At 37.5% G+C, this 20147-nt stretch overlaps 1 protein-coding gene across 1 annotated transcript in view; it reads right to left on the bottom strand.

The window, feature by feature from the left end:
• PKHD1 (PKHD1 ciliary IPT domain containing fibrocystin/polyductin) overlaps window positions 1-20147 on the bottom strand; it is a 1710134-nt gene that overhangs the window by 181228 nt on the left and 1508759 nt on the right. Inside the window, exon 62 of the mRNA XM_053709557.1 lies at window positions 3503-3638. Within this exon, the coding sequence (XP_053565532.1) occupies window positions 3503-3638 (136 nt within the window). The remainder of the gene's footprint in view (window positions 1-3502; window positions 3639-20147) is intronic.

Below are 20147 nucleotides of genomic sequence, written 5' to 3'. Positions count from 1 at the left end.
AGAGAGCAAACGAGAGGGGGGAGAGAGAACAAAAGAGAGGGGGGAGAGAGAGTAAAATAGAGGGGGGAGAGAGAGAGAGCAAAAGAGAGGGAGAGAGAGAGCAAAAGAGAGGGGGAGAGAGAGAGCAAAAGAGAGGGAGGAGAGAGAGAGAGCAAAAGAGAGGGGAGATAGAGAGAGCAAAAAAGAGGGGGGATAGAGAGCGCAAAAGAGAGGGGGAAGAGACAGAGCAAGTGAGGGGGGAGAGAGAGAGAGCAAGAGAGGGGGAGAAAGAGAGCAAGAGAAGGGGGAGAGAGAAAGCAAAAGAGAGGGGGGAGAGAGAGATAGAGCAAGAGAGGGGGGAGAGAGAGAGCAAACGAGAGGGGAAGAGAGAGAGTAAAAGAGAGGGGGAGATAGAGAGAGTGCAAACAAGAGGAGGAGAGAGTGCAAAATAAAGGGGGGAGAGAGAGCAAAAGAGAGATGGGGAGAGAGAGCAAATGAGAGGTGGAGAGAGAGAGCAAAAGAGAGGGGGGGAGATGGAGAGCAAGGGGTGGGATTGCTGTACTGCCAATAAATGGCTCATGTACACAGGCATTAGGACTATTTCTATTTAAAACAGTTAATTTTATAATATGCTTCCATTGTTTTAGCAGTTGTAATTATTTTAGTCGTTTAGCTAAAGATTCTCTTTTCATATGCAAGATTTCAAAGGCAATTAATTAATCTGTGTATTATACCCATTGTCTTTTTTGGTTCAACACACTTTCGGCTAGATTGCAAGTGGAGCGCTAATTTATTGCAAGCTTGCGGTAGCAATTAGCAATTAGAAAATTAACCAGAGGTCAAACCTCTGCAATTATTTTTAAATGTCCCCCAATTGCCTCCAAAATAACACGTGAGTTCCCTTTTTTTTTTAAAAAAAAGAGAGGAGACAGAAAGTAAAAGAGAGGGGAGATAGAGAGCAAAAGAGAGGGAGAGAGAAAGAGCAAAAGAGAGGGGGAGAGAAAGCAAATGAAAGGGGGAGAGAGGGCAAAAGAGAGGGGAGAGAGCAAAAGAGAGGGGAGAAAGAGCAAAAGAGAGGGGGAGACAGCAAAAGAGAGGAGAGAAAGAGCAAAAGAGAGGGGGAGAGAGAAAGAAAAAGAGAGGGGGAGTGAGAGCAAATGAAAGGGGGGAGAGATGGCAAAGGAGAGGGGAGAGAGCAAAAGATAGGGGAGAAAGAGCAAAAGAGAGGGGGGAGACATAGCAAAAGAGAGGCGAGAGAGCAAAAGAGAGGAGAGGAGAGAGAGAGCAAAAGAGAGGGGAGCAAAAGAGAGGCAGAGTTAGAGAGCACAAAAGAGAGGCAGAGTTAGAGAGCAAAAGAGAGGGGAGAGAGAAAGCGCAAAAGAGAGGGTGGATAGAGAGTAAAAGAGAGGGGGGAGAGAGAGAGCAAAAGAGAGGTGAGAGAGAGCAAAAGAGAGGGGAAAGAGAGCAAAAGAGAGGTGAGAGAGAGCAAAAGAGAGAGGGAGAGAGAGCAAAAGAGAGGAGGAGAGAGAGCAAAAGAGAGGGGGAGAGAGAAAGAGCAAAAGAGAGGAGGAGAGAGAGAGAGAGAGAGAGAGAACAAAAGAGAGGGGGGAGAGAGAGTAAAATAGAGGGGAGAGATAGAGAGAGCAAAAGAGAGGGGGAGAGAGAGCAAAAGAGAGGAGAGAGAGAGCGCAAAAGAGAGGGTGGATAGAGAGTAAAAGAGAGGGGGGAGAGAGAACAAATGAGAGGGGAGAGAGAGCACAAAAGAGAGGGTGGATAGAGAGAAAAAGAGAGGGGGAGAGAGAGCAAATGAGAGGGGAGAGAGCAAACGAGAGGGGAGAGAGAGAGCAAAAGAGAGGGGAGAGAGAGCAAAAGAGAGGGGTGAGAGAAAGAGAGCAAAAGAGAGGGGGACAGAGAAAGAGCAAAAGAGAGGGTGGAGAGAGAGAGAGCAAAAGAGGGGGGTGAGAAACAGCAAAAGAGAAGGGGAGAGAGAGAGAGCAAACGAGAGGGGGGAGAGAGAACAAAAGAGAGGGGGAGAGAGAGTAAAATAGAGGGGGGAGAGAGAGAGAGCAAAAGAGAGATGGAGAGAGAGCAAAAGAGAGGGGGATAGAGCAAAATAGAGGGGGAGAGAGAGAGCAAAAGAGAGGGGGAGAGAGAGAGCAAAAGAGAGGGGGATAGAGCAAAATAGAGGGGGAGAGAGAGCAAAAGAGAGGGAGGAGAGAGAGAGAGAGCAAAAGAGAGGGGGAGATAGAGAGAGCAAAAAAGAGGGGGATAGAGAGCGCAAAAGAGAGGGGGAAGAGAGAGAGCAAGCGAGGGGGGAGAGAGAGAGCAAGAGAGGGGGAGAAAGAGAGCAAGAGAAGGGGAAGAGAGAAAGCAAAAGAGAGGGGGGAGAGAGAGATAGAGCAAGAGAGGGGGGAGAGAGAGAGAGCAAAAGAGAGGGGGAGAGAGAGAGAGCAAAAGAGAGGGGGAGATAGAGAGAGTGCAAACAAGAGGGGGAGAGAGTGCAAAAGAAAGGGGGAGAGAGAGCAAAAGAGAGATGGGGAGAGAGAGAGAGAGCAAATGAGAGGTGGAGAGAGAGATCAAAAGAGAGGGGGAAGATAGAGAGCAAGGGGTGGGATCGCTGTACTGCAAAAAAATGGCTCATGTACACAGGCTTTAGGACTATTTCTATTTAAAACAGTTAATTTTATAATATGCTTCCATTGTTTTAGCATCTGTAATTATTTTAGTCGTTTAGCTAAAGATTCTCTTTTCATATGCGAGATTTCAAAGGCAATTAATTAATCTGTGTATTATACCCATTGTCTTTTTTGGTTCAACACACTTTCGGCTAGATTACAAGTGGAGCGCTAATTTATCGCAAGCTTGAGGTAGCAATTAGCAATTAGAAAATTGCTAATTAGAAAACCTTTGCAATTATTTTTAAATGCCCCCCAATTGCCTCCAAAATAACATGTGAGTTCCCTTTTTAAAAAAAAAAAAAAAAAATTAAAATATAGACTTTAAAAAAAAAACCTGCCCTATGAAGTTTTTTGGGGGGAAAAGAGTCTTTGCATTGTGGTCTATGGAGACTGTTCCCAGTCAATAAATATGGATATGCTTATATACATACATATATATATATATCTATATATATATATATATATATATATATATGTTAATATGTGTATATACATATATATTTATATTTGCTGCCCAATACTGCACGACTTACCCCCTTTGCTGCACTAGTTTTCATGCTGTGTCTGACAACATGAGAACGAGGCTCCTATTGGAACCTATGGAAGCATGCTTTCGTGAGAGTAATACTTGTGCACATTTGTGTGCTCTGGTATTACTAAGTTGAGAGCAAATATCTCTTTCGCGGAAGCGATATTTTACACTTAACTTGTAATCTAGACCTTTATTTTTAAATTGGAGCTCTTTGTTTTTCTGTCCCATATATATAATTAAATGCCAAGTTTACTTAAACTGTACAAGAAAAAAGCTATGTACAAACATGCTTATAACATCTGATGATATTTACCTTTACATCTAGGAATATCACTTGAGGCTGCACTGCAAGAGGTAAACCAAGAATTCCATCTGATGGTTGCTGTTGTAAGTGAATCTTGTGTGGTCTCACAAACGCCCTTGTTTCTGATCCTGGTTCACTAATGTTTCTACAAAATGAAGAGAATGGTCTTAAAAAAAACAAAGTCCTGGAATACATGAGAACAAGTTGTATTTCTGTATATATGATTAGTATCCACTATTGTGATTGTATAAATATCACATTTACAGTAAGAAACACTGGTATAACCTATTCAATCCAGATTCTATGTAATCTCATCTCCTAGTCAATAAACCACATGCAACAGCCTAAGGATAGGTGAGGATGTATAGACTTAAGGGTCACTGGCATCTTTGTGAATCTACTGGAGAGACGTCATCATTTAACACACTAAACAGATAAAAAGCAATTGTGCTTTATAAATTAACTACAATTTATTAGTAGCCCCTGGCAAAATAACTGTGAGATACTCCAAAATGGTATACGTATAAGGTGGGAGAAATCTTATATTTCATTATTTATGGTAATAATGATCTCAGGTTCCTGTAAAAGCTAGAGCAACTATAAGTCAACTTGAAGTTCACTGCTATGCATCGGAAATTCACTTGTATGTCTATTTAACAATAAACAACTAGGCTTCACTATGGTGAGTCATGCAAAAAAATAAAACAGGTTAAAAACAAAACACATAGGGCCAGATTACAAATGGCGCACAAGGGTTTTCGCGATTGTTTGTGCGCAGGTAAAATTGCGGTCATATTACAAGATTTATGCTATAATCATTACCACGATCTCAGAGCTGTGGTCAGCGAGTAAAAAAAGCATCACAAAACACATCACACAATACATTAAGAAGTACAGTTACACTCATAATAACACAATCTAGTAAAAAAAAATTTTTTAAATTGCACACAAAAGTTATAAGGGCTTTAAAGGGCAAAGGGCTCAGGCAGGCAAAAGGATTTAACATTTAAATACATACATAAACATGTCTACAAATGTATATGTATATATAAATATATATATATATATATATATATATATTTGTGTACATATGTATTTGTAAGTGTTTATCTGTTTTACAGACATTTATACACATTTAAAAACATAAATACATATGTATAAATATATAGACATATATAAGTGCATTCTAGACTTTTGCCGTTATGTAGTTGAAAACATGTAAAAGCATATTTATGCAATATTCTTATTTTTTATGCCTGGTTTGCGCATATTAGAATATTCGGTTGTGTACGCACAAATGGAAATATGTGATTGTGTTTGCGATTGAGTCAGTGTCTTTTCAACTTTTTTTCTTCATTGACTTGGGGGGCATAGGTTTTTGTTTGCGTGACAGTATAATTGAGCTAGAAGTAAGCTGTTTGCGCTTGTTGAGTTAGCAAGAAAGTGATAACTTTTTACTTTCAACTCATAATACCAGTGCAACCTGGTGAGAGCAAACAGCTTACTTCTAGCGCAATTAGCATTCTGGCGAAGCGCAAAAGAACGCTTCACTTGTAAGCTAGCCCATAGTATTAGTATATAGATGAGTCTTTTTGGCTTAAAATTACTTAATACAAAAATGGATGTACAATACATATTGCATTAACTCATGGCACAAAAATAACTGTGCAGCATAGAATCTAACATTAAAGGGAAGGTCTGGTTAATTTCAAAATATACAAGTTTGGCATAGCCATAACTTCCACAGTACCTTTTTAATGAAGGTTGCAGGAGGTCTCAGGATGTACCCAGTAGACATATAAGTATATATTCATGACTGCCGCATGTTGTCTGCTTCTACATTAAATCCCTGTAAATTGACCCCTTTATAGCCCTATCCCCAGATTCATGAACTGCTCTTAATGACCTCACTTCCCAGGTGGTTGTATGCAATTGCCTTTAAGAGGCATATACCTCTTTGAGCACCCACGGAGCGTAGTTATTAGACTACAACTAACCAACACCCTGTTGTTTCTTATTCCTTTTATACACATTACATGCTCTATTTAAGTAATCCTAATTTTCCTTCTAAATCACTACACCTTGATGAAGGAAACAGCATTATGTGCCCCAATCTCAAGGCTAATCAGGTTAATGCACCACTGTATAAACAGTAGCATATGTAAAATGCTGTATAATGTAGACAGCCACATGATAGTTATACAGCGAGTAGGCAAAAATACTTCCTGCGTTCAAAGACAGTTGTTTTATGGATAATTGTAGCTAGAAGGAGTAATGGAGAATGTGTATTATGGTTGTGTATGTTGAATAGAATGACTGGTCAGTCATAGCCCCTAGGGCCTTTTTTAACTTATTTCTGGGATTAACTGCATCAACTTTCGGGAAATCCCTACGGTGCACAGACTAACCCCCCACCCCATACATGTAAAGAAGACATTTCTGTCTACACAAAAATAGTATTAATACATGTGACTCTTAAAACAGTAGATTATATATTGTTTGATATGCCCCATTTTTGTTTTTTTGTTTATTTTTAGAAGGTAAAACTCATCACACCCTTGCATTGAACAGATTAATCTGCACAACCCTTAGTGGCAGACAAGGGATTAATAGTTAAATCCTTAGCACTTTATTGTACTTAACAAAGTTTTATGTTTAGATAATTTGATTCATTTTGAACTTTATTAAAATAAAAAGATATTGGTATTTTTTTTTTTATAAATTGCCAATTTTCTTATTAAATGTGTTACAAGTTCTATGCCCTCTTTAAATTTCAAGCCATAACAGTTTGGGCAACTGATGGTTTGGCATAGTAGTAGTTCATCAGACACTTGATAATAAGCTACCAAACTATCTCTATTTAAAGGGATACAGAAGGTAAAAAATGAAATGTTGCTTATCTCAATCCCCCAGACTTTTCTGACTGGGGATATTGACAGTGCATGGCAGAATTACACATTAGCCATAGTGTGCAATGATAAATGCGGGAGAGCATATTGCTACCCACTAGACACAATGCCGGGCAGACAGGGGCGAAGATGTACGCCCCGTTTGTTAAATCTGGCCCTATCACAGCAGAATTTCATTGTTGCTAAAAAGACATGTGCAGGCTCCTGAGCCCACCTAGGATTATTCTTTAACAAAGGATACAAACTAAACAAAATTAATAAAAGAAGAACATTGGAAAGTTGTTTAGAATGTTATACTTAAACCATTTAAATATGTAACTTTACTGTCTCTTTAAAGGGACAGTCTACTTTTATTGTTTAAAAAGATAGACAGCGCATTTACTACCCATTCCCCAGCTGTGCATAACCTACATTGTTATATAAATATACTTTTAACCTCTAAACCTCTACATTTCTGACTGTTTCTAAGCCCTTTAAGGTTTCCTCTACAGACTAGTTCATGTGTGCCATATAGATTACATTGTGCTCAATCCCGTGTAGATATTTATGAAGCTTCACTGATTGTCTAAAAAAGTTTTTAAATAGCACTGAGATAAGGGGGCAATCTGCAGAGGTTTAGATACAAGTTAATCACAGAGGTAAAAAGCATATTAATAAAACAGCGTTGGTTATGCAAAACTGGAAAATGGGTAATAAAGGGATTTTCTATTTTTTCAAACAATACAAACTTTTGGGTAGACTTTCCCTTTAAGTGTTAACCACCACCAAAAAACCTTAAACGTGTCCATGAGAAGGAGGAGGTGGGCTGATTGATACACTGACTCCACGTCTGCTCCGCTCAGACCTAACACCCCCACTCTCCTCTTCCTATAAGACTACATCCAATACTCCGCAGGGTTAAATTTCTTTAATGCACGTTTCACCTTGGTCTTCTTTACAAATCTGTCCTAAGAACTTCTAAACACTGTTACTTTTAAAGACTATTGGCTAGATTACGAGTGGAACGCAAATTAGTGCTTTCATGCGCGATATTTGCGCTTTACTCATAATACCAGCGCACACAAATGTGCATTGTTATTTTAAGTTAAGTGCAAAGCAAATGCGACCTCGCATTGCATGAAAGCTTTGTGGTAATGTGAGTGCGCTTCCATAGGCTCTACTGGGAGCCTTGTTCTCATGCCGGTAGTTACGGCAGAGAACCTAGAGTAGCGAAGAGGGTAAGTCGCGCAGTGATGGGCAACAAAGTTTAAATATACATGCATATGAATATATACATATATATTTATGTGTTTATATGTGTATAAACCCATATTAACACATACATATACATATCCATAAATATTTCCAGTTAAAACCCAGTCCCCATGGACCGCAATGTAAAGGCCCGTTTGTTTTCTAACACTTCAGACCCCCTCACTTTAACCTCTTATAACTGCTTCTTGCAGTTATATTTCATTTAAAAAAGATGCTCATATTTTTTTATTTTATAAAGCAACACTACACTTTATTTTATGGGCAATTGGGTTACATTTTTTTAATTAACCAGAGGTCTGACCTCTGGTTAATTCTATGAGCGCAAAGTGCTACCACGACCTTGCAGTAGCATTTACCAGCCACTCATAATGGCTGATTATTTAATGTGCGCCCATAAACTGGGAACTTTGCCCATTTATGGGTGCATGTTAAATTAACGCTCCACTTGTAATCTAGCCCTATATCTGGCCAGTACCACTCTGATGTATATCTTTACCCATTCTTCTATGAAACTACTGAGATTATCCACAGCTGTTTAAAGTGCCATAAAACATGTTGAGATCTGTGCATATTCTAAAAGGGCTAATTAAGTAAAAATAGTTTGCATAATAAAAAATTTTAAAAAATGTTGGCAAGTATTTTAAAATAATTTTCAAAAATAAGCAAAATGAGTAACATAGCTTTGCTTTCTGGAGGAGATGGATCCCCCCCCCCATCAGTGTTTAACATCAGAAACACAGGCTATGGGGCCAAATTATCAAGCTCATCGCTAAAGACCGCTGCTCCATAACTTGTCCGTCTGCTCTGAGGCCGCTGACATCAATCCGCTAGATCCTATATGATCAGGCTGATTGACACCCCCTGCAAGCGGCTTGTGCAATGATAAATGCTGTCGGCATTTATCAATGTGCGGCGGACATGATACGCTACATCGTATCATGTCTGCTCGCACTTTGGTAAATTGGCCCCATTTTATTTCAACTGAGTTCACAGCAGCTTATTTGCTTCTAGGTATGCTCCAGCAGATAATTACTGTTAAAGTCTTGCATTCTACCATATCAATGGTGGATATATATGCAGCCAAAAAATAAATTGTGTGGGGGAAGTTAGAGCTGTACAATTCAGAAACTAAAAAGAAAGGGTTAATAGCGAGGCACTGCAGTATAAATTTGCAGGTAAAGTAATTAAAGAATATATTATTATATTTTGTCTCTATACCAACTTGTTTTATGTCCCTTTAAGTACAATACTCCTTCATTACAGTTTGCACCAGGTCTTCTTTTTACCTATTATTTACTCTACTTCATCCTTTTAACTTTAGTGACCATTTTGTGCCATTTTCCTGCACATCAATAAATAAGCAGCAGTTTACCCATTGAATATTGCAGCTCTCTCCCAAGGTAATACCATTTTAACTGCCACCGTCAAATAGTTTCTCTTCAAACCATACAGTAGGTATCTGCTTTTTACGATATGTTATAATAGTGCAATAAATCTGTTAGCTTAAAATCGAATCTCTGTGGCCTTTTAGAGAAATCATCATTAAATGCAGGGTTTTCTTAATGATTCTATCCAAGTGAAATTGTTTAATCTGCCGCAGAGGTGAAAGGTCACCAAATGAATTTTTTATAATACATCAACTTGACACGCAATAGGGAAAACTGTAATAGATAAAAGCAAAAGAAAAGGGCACTGTCTTCTACAGATAGGTCAATAGCAGCCAAGAGAGTCACTCATCCACTTTTCTTTCACTCATGAGCTCCTTTTCCATTAAATATGGACACCCAATTAATACCTTAGCAGTGTCGAAAATCTCATTTTGGGTGAATTATAGCAAATTCTCCCCCTTCTTTGAAATGAAAGTGATCACAATATATCATACCATTGTGAGAATTAGTCTTAATTGATTTGAGTCAGCAAGCAATGATAGGGTACTTACACAATGTAAGCCTTATTGCGTCCTGGAAGGGATGAAGGAAAGATTAGATTTCTGTGCCCGTTGCTGTGGTTACGTGAGTCACCTGACATCTTGTTAGACACTTGTAAGTTTCTACGTTTGGCCCCAGTGGGGTCGTCAGCCTCGTCAGTAAACTGGAGTGATGTCTAAACATCATTACACGCTGCTCCAATATTAAAGCAAAGAGATTAACACCTTATTGCAAGAAACCTGGATTTGTCATTGTAGTATCGTTATCCAATTTACAGCTATTTATGTGACTATAGCCTGCAGCTAAAAATGACCCACAGCAAGAAAACCTAAACTTTATACTTCAAGATTAAAACATAAAGAGAAAAAGAGAAACAATAAAAATAAATTATTTCCCTTTCACACCCATATTATATGGTGTATGTATATATATATATATATATATATATATATATATATATATATATATATATATATATAATCACTTAATAAAATGTATTGTGAATTGTATAACTTGAGATAACCCGCCGAAAGTATTTCAATGATTTGACTGTGTAACTATAGATTTGCGGATTTATTTGTATGTGTGTGTGTGGGGGGGTGTTGATGAAGGGGTTACAAGACAATTACTTTTATATATACTATAATTTATTAGTTACAATTTCTTATATTTGATATATAAGGCTGGAAAATTCTTTTAGTTCACTAGTCCCATACAAGTAAAAAATTGCAGTGGCTTTTTTCCTATAGCTAACATTTAGTGGGCTGGAAACTTTTTCCCTCTGGACTAGTAGCTTTTTTTCCCCACCCCTGTATATATATATATATATATATATATATATATATATATATATATATATATATATATATATATATATATATATATATACTGGGAATTGAAATTACAAGCGTATGTTAATTGCATTCTTAAAAAAAAAATTCTGTAATCAATATTATGGAATTGTGGGTATTATAATGTAAGAGAAAGATCTCATCTATCAATCAGCTTTAAAAAAAATCCCCATAGCAATACAACCATTTATTAACATGCTTACACTGCAATAACAATATCTCACTATTTATTATATTATTAGCACTCAATATCCCACTGGGAAAAGTATTGTGTCAAAACGTTCCATTAAAGACTGTCCAGTATGTTTGCCAATAGCATTTTATTAAATAATCAAGTATTTTTACTTTTTGTATTTATTTCTCTATTTTTCTATATTTGTTTAATTGTTTAATTTTTTATAATTGTGCTAGAGTCATTTAAGTGATTCTAAAAACTCTTAATTAGTTGATAGGGCCATTTACTCCAGCATGATGCGAGACAATTCAAAGGTGCTATGTGTCATAGTATTGCTATATACAGTGCTGCAATACTTTATAAAGGATGGAGAGAAGCCATCAGCGCATTAACACTTCATGTCTCACCATTTGACTTTATGTTCTGTTGCCAGCAGAGATTTCTATTGTAACAGATTTGACACTGCATGTTATCAGCCCATTATCCATACATAAGTTTTTATTTCACACTGAAGACATTAACATAAAGGCACAGCAGAATGCCCATTTCTGAGTGTCCAATGACAAGCCACCATAAAGACTCAAAAATAATTAAATGTTTGAAATAAAACAGTTGTATAACTTCTTTAATTCTTCCTTTAATGGGTCATGGAAATCTACTTTATTTTGTTGATGTGAAAAAGAAAAAAATATTTTCTTTTTTGTAAAAAAGTCCCAAATACTTAAGATATTGAAATTAAGGAATATAGTATAAGGAATATACATACATATATATATATATATATATATATATATATATATATATGGAAATGGTAATTTAAATGGACTTAAATTGAGATTTTAATAAAGCAAAATGGCCCTTAAGGTTAATTAAAGGCAAGTGCATCATAACAATTGTGTATTCTCTTTAGTGGATGTTACAAAAAATATAAAAACTGATACTTATATAGGGCCAGATAACGTGTGGAGTGCAAATGAATGCTCCTGCTAGAGAGTTAATTGCGCTAGAATTAAGATTTTTGCATTTGCCAGGTTTCACTCATATTATGTGTTGAAAGTAAACTGTTTTCGCTCTTGCGCTAACCTGACGAGTGCAAAAATATGAAGTTAGAATGTTGCATGCGCGATTTCCCCATAGAAGTCAATACAGAAGCAAAGTGAAAAAAAAACCTAACACCCCACTCTTATGCAAACATAATCGCATATTCTCATTTGCGCTAACCCCACATGAAAATTTGGATATTTCACATTCCAATGTTTTTTACATAACAGAATATGTTCTATTTATTTAAAAATACATATTTCTATATATTTACAAATACATAGAATGTATTCCTCGCAGAACATTGGAATGGGAAATATTTACACTAAATGCATAGCTAAAGCCTTTATTTAAAATGAATATTGCATAGATATGCTTTTACATGTTTCCATCTGGCAAAGAGCTTCAATTCACTTATACAGGGAGTGCAGAATTATTAGGCAAGTTGTATTTTTGAGGATTAATTTTATTATTGAACAACAACCATGTTCTCAATGAACCCAAAAAACTCATTAATATTGAAGCTGAATAGTTTTGGAAGTAGTTTTTAGTTATAGCTATTTTAGGGGGATATCTGTGTGTGCAGGTGACAATTACTGTGCATAATTATTAGGCAACTTAACAAAAAACAAATATATACCCATTTCAATTATTTATTTTTACCAGTGAAACCAATATAACATCTCAACATTCACAAATATACATTTCTGACATTCAAAAACAAAACAAAAACAAATCAGTGACCAATATAGCCACCTTTCTTTGCAAGGACACTCAAAAGCCTGCCATCCATGGATTCTGTCAGTGTTTTGATCTGTTCACCATCAACATTGCGTGCAGCAGCAACCACAGCCTCCCAGACACTGTTCAGAGAGGTGTACTGTTTTCCCTCCTTGTAAATCTCACATTTGATGATGGACCACAGGTTCTCAATGGGGTTCAGATCAGGTGAACAAGGAGGCCATGTCATTAGATTTTCTTCTTTTATACCCTTTCTTGCCAGCCACGCTGTGGAGTACTTGGACGCGTGTGATGGAGCATTGTCCTGCATGAAAATCATGTTTTTCTTGAAGGATGCAAACTTCTTCCTGTACCACTGCTTGAAGAAGGTGTCTTCCAGAAACTGGCCGTAGGACTGGGAGTTGAGCTTGACTCCATCCTCAACCCGAAAAGGCCCCACAAGCTCATCTTTGATGATACCAGCCCAAACCAGTACTCCACCTCCACCTTGCTGGCGTCTGAGTCGGACTGGAGCTCTCTGCCCTTTACCAATCCAGCCACGGGCCCATCCATCTGGCCCATCAAGACTCACTCTCATTTCATCAGTCCATAAAAACTTAGAAAAATCAGTCTTGAGATATTTCTTGGCCAAGTCTTGACGTTTCAGCTTGTGTGTCTTGTTCAGTGGTGGTCGTCTTTCAGCCTTTCTTACCTTGGCCATGTCTCTGAGTATTGCACACCTTGTGCTTTTGGGCACTCCAGTTATGTTGCAGCTCTGAAATATGGCCAAACTGGTGGCAAGTGGCATCTTGGCAGCTGCACGCTTGACTTTTCTCAGTTCATGGGCAGTTATTTTGCGCCTTGGTTTTTCCACACGCTTCTTGCTACCCTGTTGACTATTTTGAATGAAACGCTTGATTGTTCGATGATCACGCTTCAGAAGCTTTGCCATTTTAAGAGTGCTGCATCCCTCTGCAAGATATCTCACTATTTTTTACTTTTCTGAGCCTGTCAAGTCCTTCTTTTGACCCATTTTGCCAAAGGAAAGGAAGTTGCCTAATAATTATGCACACCTGATATAGGGTGTTGATGTCATTAGACCACACCCCTTCTCATTACAGAGATGCACATCACCTAATATGCTTAATTGGTAGTAGGCTTTCGAGCCTATACAGCTTGGAGTAAGACAACATGCATAAAGAGGATGATGTGGTCAAAATACTCATTTGCCTAATAATTCTGCACTCCCTGTATATATGTCTATATACTGTATGTATATATATGAATTGATGTATGTGTATATATGTCTGTAAATACATATTTACACATATAAATACAGTCGCAACAATCATTCTTGCGTAAATCTCAATTGCGCTCACGCAATCGTGTTTACTTTCAACTCATAATACGAGTGGTAAGCTCAGACCGCAAACCCTCACTATATACCTCTTATCGCTTGTGCTTCAAACATTGACGGTCCACTAGTAATCTGGCCCATAAGAGGTACCAGTTTTGACCCTATATACTGGAAGATAATCGAATAATGCTAAATGCACATATTTTTTAAATAACGTGTTTAGCCTTTATTAAGGGAACAAAATGAATACATTAGTTAAAGGGACATTAAACAATAAATACATTTATTTCCCTCCCTGAAAATATTGGTGCCTCCATTTTCTTTTTAGTTTTAACTGCAGGTAATTGAAGGAGAGTTGCTGCACATTTGCAAACACATCAGCACTGGAATGCAATGAAAGTTAGATTTATCCATAACTAGAGGGAGGCGAGGAATAACCTCAATTCTTTGCTTATAAGGGGCCAGATTACGTATGGCACGCTAATAGTTACGCAAGCAGCATAAGGGGTTTAACATGGTTGTTTGCGTGCATTGGGTGTATCGCTCATATTACAAGATGAAAGTATATATATATTGGTATAGATATATATTTTATCAAGATACCATTAGATATATGTAGAAATGTGTATTTATGAATAAATAGAACATTTGCTTCTAGGTGAAAAACATTTAATTTTGAAATATTTATGTTTTCATGTCGGTTTAGCAGACATGAGAATTTGCAATCGTGTTTGCGCGTGAGTAGGGTGTTAGCTTTTCCCCACACTTTTTTTGCTCCATTGACTTGTATGGGGGAATACATTATCGCGCGTGGGACATTCAAAGTTAATTTTTTTACGCACATCTAGTTTACGCGTGAGAGAAAACTGTTGTCTTTCAACTTTTAATATGAGCGCTACCCGATGTATGCAAAAAGCTTACTTCTAGCAGAGTTAGTGCTAAAATGGGAGCAATGAATACACTTGTAAATTAGCCCCTAAGTAGTTTATTCCATGGGACAAGTTGAACCCAAACAGGAGTTTTATACTAATTATAACATAAACAGTTGCAAATATATTCAGGAGTTTAATATTCCTTCAACCCCTTAATAACCAAGGAAGGACGTGCTATGTATGTCCTCAAAAAAATGGCAGGTAATGACCAAGGACATACATAGCATGTCCTCAGTCAAATTGAGCACTGGAAGCGATTGTAAAAGCTGCCAGTCGCTCTCAGGGGATTGCAGCGATGCCTTGATATTGAGGCATTGTGCAATAATCTTTAGACAGTAACCAATGCAGACAGGGCCACTCTGGAAGGGGGCGTAAAGGAGCATGTGGGACCACTATGCCACGCTACAGCAGGGTAGTGAGTGGGAAGGAGGGAGGAGGGGGAAGGATGGAGGAGGAGGGAGAAGGATGGAGAGGGGGATCCTATGTGGGATCTGTGTCTGGAAAGGGATCTGGGAGGGGGAGGGAGTATGGTAATGAGGGGGGGCAGCTACACTACGGAAAAAAGTTTTGTTTTGTTTTTTTATTAAAAAATTACAATAATTTAGAGCACTGGAAGACAGTATGCCAGTACCTAAGATGGCAGCAAATAGGTAGAGGGGGAAGGGGTAGAGAGCTCTTTGGGGGGATCAGGGAGGTTGGGGGATAATTGGGGATCCTACACTGCCAAAAAATATATTAAAATAATAATATATTAAAAAAAACGTTTTTTTTTTATACTGGCAGACTTTCTGCCAGTACTTAAGATGGGGGTGACCATTAAGGTATGGGGGATGGAAGAGAGCTGTTTAACAGGTATCAGGGTGGGATCAGGGGTTGGGATATGTCAGGTAGGAGGGTAATCTCTACACTAAAGCTAAAATTAACCCTACAAGTTACCTAATTAACCCCTTCACTGCTAGACATAATACAAGTGTGGTGGCATTTAGTGGCCTTCTAATTACCAAAAAGCAATACCAAAGCCATATATGTCTGCTATTTCTGAACAAAGGGGATCCCAGATAATCATTTACAACCATTTGTGACATAATTGCACAAGCTGTTTGTAAATAATTTCGGTGAGAAACCTAAAGTTTGTGAAAATGTTAACAATTTGTTTTTATTTGATTGCATGTGGCTTCCCTATTGTCTTCCTCACACCTCACTACCTGCAAGCTTAACCCTAATATTCCTTTACATCTAATACCTTCTCTGTCTCCTACCTTCACTCCGGCTCTTACCCATATATTCAACCTATCCCTTTCTACTGGCTCATTCCCTGCCTCCTTTAAACATGCAAAGGTCACCCCATCCTCAAAAAACCCTCTCTTGACCCTAACTCTCCTGCAAACGACCGCCCCATATTATTGCTACCGCTAGCTTAAAAAATCCTTGAAAAACTAGCTTTTTATTGCCTAACCCACTTCCTGTCCTCCAACTCATTGCTCGACCCCTTGCAATCTGGAATTTGTCCTCAACACTCAACTGAGACTGCCCACACCATGGTTACTTATGACCTCCTTCCTGCTAAAAACAAAGGCTACTACTCTATACTCATCTTACTTGACCTCTCTGCTGCCTTTGACACTGTTGACCATCCCCTTCTCCTATGGACTCTCAGCTCTCTTGGGCTCTGTGACACTGCCCCCTAATGGATTCGAACAGTAATCAGAAATGTACTAAAGCGCCACCACAGGGGAGGCTGGGTCTGAATGGGACTAGGTATAAAGAGCCACTAATGACAGTGCTTATTATTTAAATAACAATTTATTTAATAACAAATTTGAAACAGTACATATATCATGGATCCATGTGGTTAACAATATTACATATAAAACAACGGTTCAAACAATAGGTTTGACAAAGTTTAAAATACAGTGGATGAAATAAAAGAATAAAACAATAAAATTAGATAAAATTAGAAATAGACGGTCTTGTTTTGTAAGATGATGCTCAACAATGTCTCAATACTATATTCCAATAATTATTCAAATATTAATTCAATTTTAGGCTGATATTGGGAGAAAATAGAATTCAGTAAGTTGTATCCAAATGTATCAGAAACGGTGAGATAAAACCAACTATGCTCACTAAGTGCACTTTAGTTATGTGTTTAATAAATGATGGCTGCGGTCTTTCAATAGTGTTTGCGTGGATTCAAATTTTATAAAGCAGTGACGTAAAAAGCAGTGACGTGTAAAACAGTGACGTAAAAATTAATAAAAAATATATCAACAAGAAGTGATCCAAAAAATATATAATAAAAATAACAGTAACAAAGTGTTGCTGATGAGTGTATATATCAAATGTCAAAAAAATGTGTGTAAAAATAAATGCTGGCTGTGTGCGCTAACTAATCAGAGGAACGCAATATGTGAAAAGTCTAAACTTTAACCAAAATAAGAAAAAAGTGACGGTTGTGCCTTTAAATGAAAAAGTCTTTAGCACTTTTAATTAGTCCATACAAAAGTGTATTTCCAAACGCAAAAAAATTGTATTTCCAAACGATAAAAAAGGTGTGTTACAAAACAATGAGACGAGAGAGGTTGGCTTAAAGTCAAAATGATAAAATAGTACTTTAGTACCCCAACTTCAGTATTTATATAACAGTAACGGCTCCCATGTTCAGTAGGTGAATGTTGTTTGGATAATAAGATGTAAATTTCAATCAGTGTTGTTGAATGATCCTGCTGCCAAAGGAAGAGATATACAGTACAATAGTGTAGATTGCTTACAAAGGGTATAGTAATAGAATTATCCTTACCTAGTCAACGCGTTTCGGTCTCACAGTGACCTTTATCAAGAGAGTCTTGATAAAGGTCACTGTGAGACCGAAACGCGTTGACTAGGTAAGGATAATTCTATTACTATACCCTTTGTAAGCAATCTACACTATTGTATATCTCTTCCTTTGGCAGAAGGATCATTCAACAACACTGATTGAAATTTACATCTTATCGTCCAAACAACATTCACCTACTGAACATGGGAGCCGTTACTGTTATATAAATACTGAAGTTGGGGCACTAAAATACTATTTTATCATTTTGACTTTAATCCAACCTCTCTCATCTCATTATTTTGTAACACACCTTTTTTATCGTTTGGAAATACAATTTTTTTGCGTTTGGAAATACACTTTTGTGTGGACTAATTAAAAGTGCTAAAGACGTTTTCATTTAAAGGCACAACCGTCACTTTTTTCTTATTTTGGTTGAAGTTTAGACTTTTCACATATTGCGTTCCTCTGATTAGTTAGCGCACACAGCCAGCATTTATTTTTACACACATTTTTTACACATTTGATTTATACACTCATCAGCAACACTTTGTTACTCTTATTTTTATTATATATTTTTTGGATCACTTCTTGTTGATATATTTGTTATTATTTTTTACGCCACTGTTTTACACGTCACTGCTTTTTACGTCACTGCTTTATAAAATTTGAATCCACGCAAACACTATTGAAAGACCGCAGCCATCATTTATTAAACACATACCTAAAGTGCACTTAGTGAGCATAGTTGGTTTTATCTCACCGTTTCTGATACATTTGGATACAACTTACTGAATTCTCTTTTCTCCCAATATCAGCCTAAAATTGAATTAATATTTGAATAATTATTGGAATATAGTATTGAGACATTGTTGAGCATCATCTTACAAAACAAGACCGTCTATTTCTAATTTCATCTAATTTTATTGTTTTATTCTTTTATTTCATCCACTGTATTTTAAACTTTGTCAAACCTATTGTTTGAACCGTTGTTTTATATGTAATATTGTTAACCACATGGATCCATGATATATGTACTCTTTCAAATTTGTTATTAAATAAATTGTTATTTAAATAATAAGCACTGTCATTAGTTGCTCTTTATACCTAGTCCCATTCAGACCCAGCCTCCCCTGTGGTGGCGCTTTGGTACATTTCTGATTACTGTTTAACTCTAGTTGACAACTAGGTGTCAACCCATCAAAGCCAGAGGTCTGCATGTAGTAGGCGCTTAGTGTATCCATACAAATCAATTTCCCCTAATGGATTCACCCTTATATCTCTAACAGATCCTTCTCCATCTCTTTTGCTGGTGACTCCTCCTCTCCATTGCCTCTGTCTGTTGGAGTACCTCAAGGCTCTGTCCTGGGTCCTCTACTCTTCTCTATTTAAACTTCTTCACTGGGTAAACTCATCAACAGCTATGGCTTCAACAATCACCTCTATACTGATGATACCCAGATCTACCTTTCCCCCTCTGCACTCTCTCCTTCTGTCAATTCTCACATCAGCAACTGCTTATCTGGCATTTCCTCCTGGATGGCCTCTCACCACTTAAAAATAAACATGTCCAAGACTGAACTAATCAGAGTCACACTTGACTCAAATCTGTCCTTCATTCCCCAATTGCTCAATTCATCCTGCCGCAACCACCTACACAATATCTCCAAAATGTGTCCATTTCTGAGTGCTGAAACTACTTAACAGCTAATCCACTCCCTGGTAATTTCCCGACTTGACTACTGTACTAACTTACTATCTGGCCTCCCTCTCTCCCGCCTCTCTTCCCTTCAATCCATCCTAAATGCATCTGCAAGGCTAATCCACCTCTCTCGACACTCTATTTCTGCTGCACCTCTCTGTGAGTCCCTTCACTGGCTCCCCATTCACAGCAGAATTAAATTCAAAGCCCTCCCTAATGCTGCCCCACCCTACCTGTCCTCACTCATTAACAAATATACTACAGCCCGCCCCCTAAGATCCAACAATGAGCTGCTTCTTGCATCCTCTACCATCACCTCCTCTCATGCTAGACTACAGGACTTTTTTCGTGCGGCACCAACCCTCTGGAATGCTCTTCCTCAAGCTGTCAGACTTTCCCCTAATTCACTAAAGACCATTTTGTTCAGGGAAGCTTATCACCCTACTCAATAACAAATTAACTTCACTTACCCAACAGTTGTCCTCATCTATCTCCTCACTAATATCATTCTCACGTTTGCAGTGCCCACCTCCTGTTTCCCATCCTCCCACCCATCTAGATTGTAAGTTCCCATGGGAATAGGGCCCTCAATTCCCCCTGTATTTGTTTGTAAATTGTTGTCTCTTATTGTATTTACTCTGTTAATAATAATAATAAATACATGTGAAGGGTTATTCAGGTATTCCTGACAGATATCAGTGTAACAATGTAACTTTTGCTAATTTTGAAGAAAAAAAAATGGTTTGGATAGCAAAGTGCTACTTGAACTTTTTGCCCTATAACTTACAAAAAAGCAAAAAACATGTAAACATTGGATATTTCTAAAATCAGGACAACATTTCGAAACTATTTAGCATGAGAGTGTTTTGGTGCTTGTAGATGGGTAAGAGATTTTAGGGGTCAAAGTTAGAAAAAGTGTGTTTTATTTTAATTTTTTCATATACAACTTTTTTTTATAGTAAATTATATA

This window comes from Bombina bombina, chromosome 4 (assembly GCF_027579735.1).
Source record: "Bombina bombina isolate aBomBom1 chromosome 4, aBomBom1.pri, whole genome shotgun sequence".
Classification (NCBI taxonomy): domain Eukaryota; kingdom Metazoa; phylum Chordata; class Amphibia; order Anura; family Bombinatoridae; genus Bombina; species Bombina bombina.
This window is presented reverse-complemented; position numbering and strand designations above follow the sequence as displayed.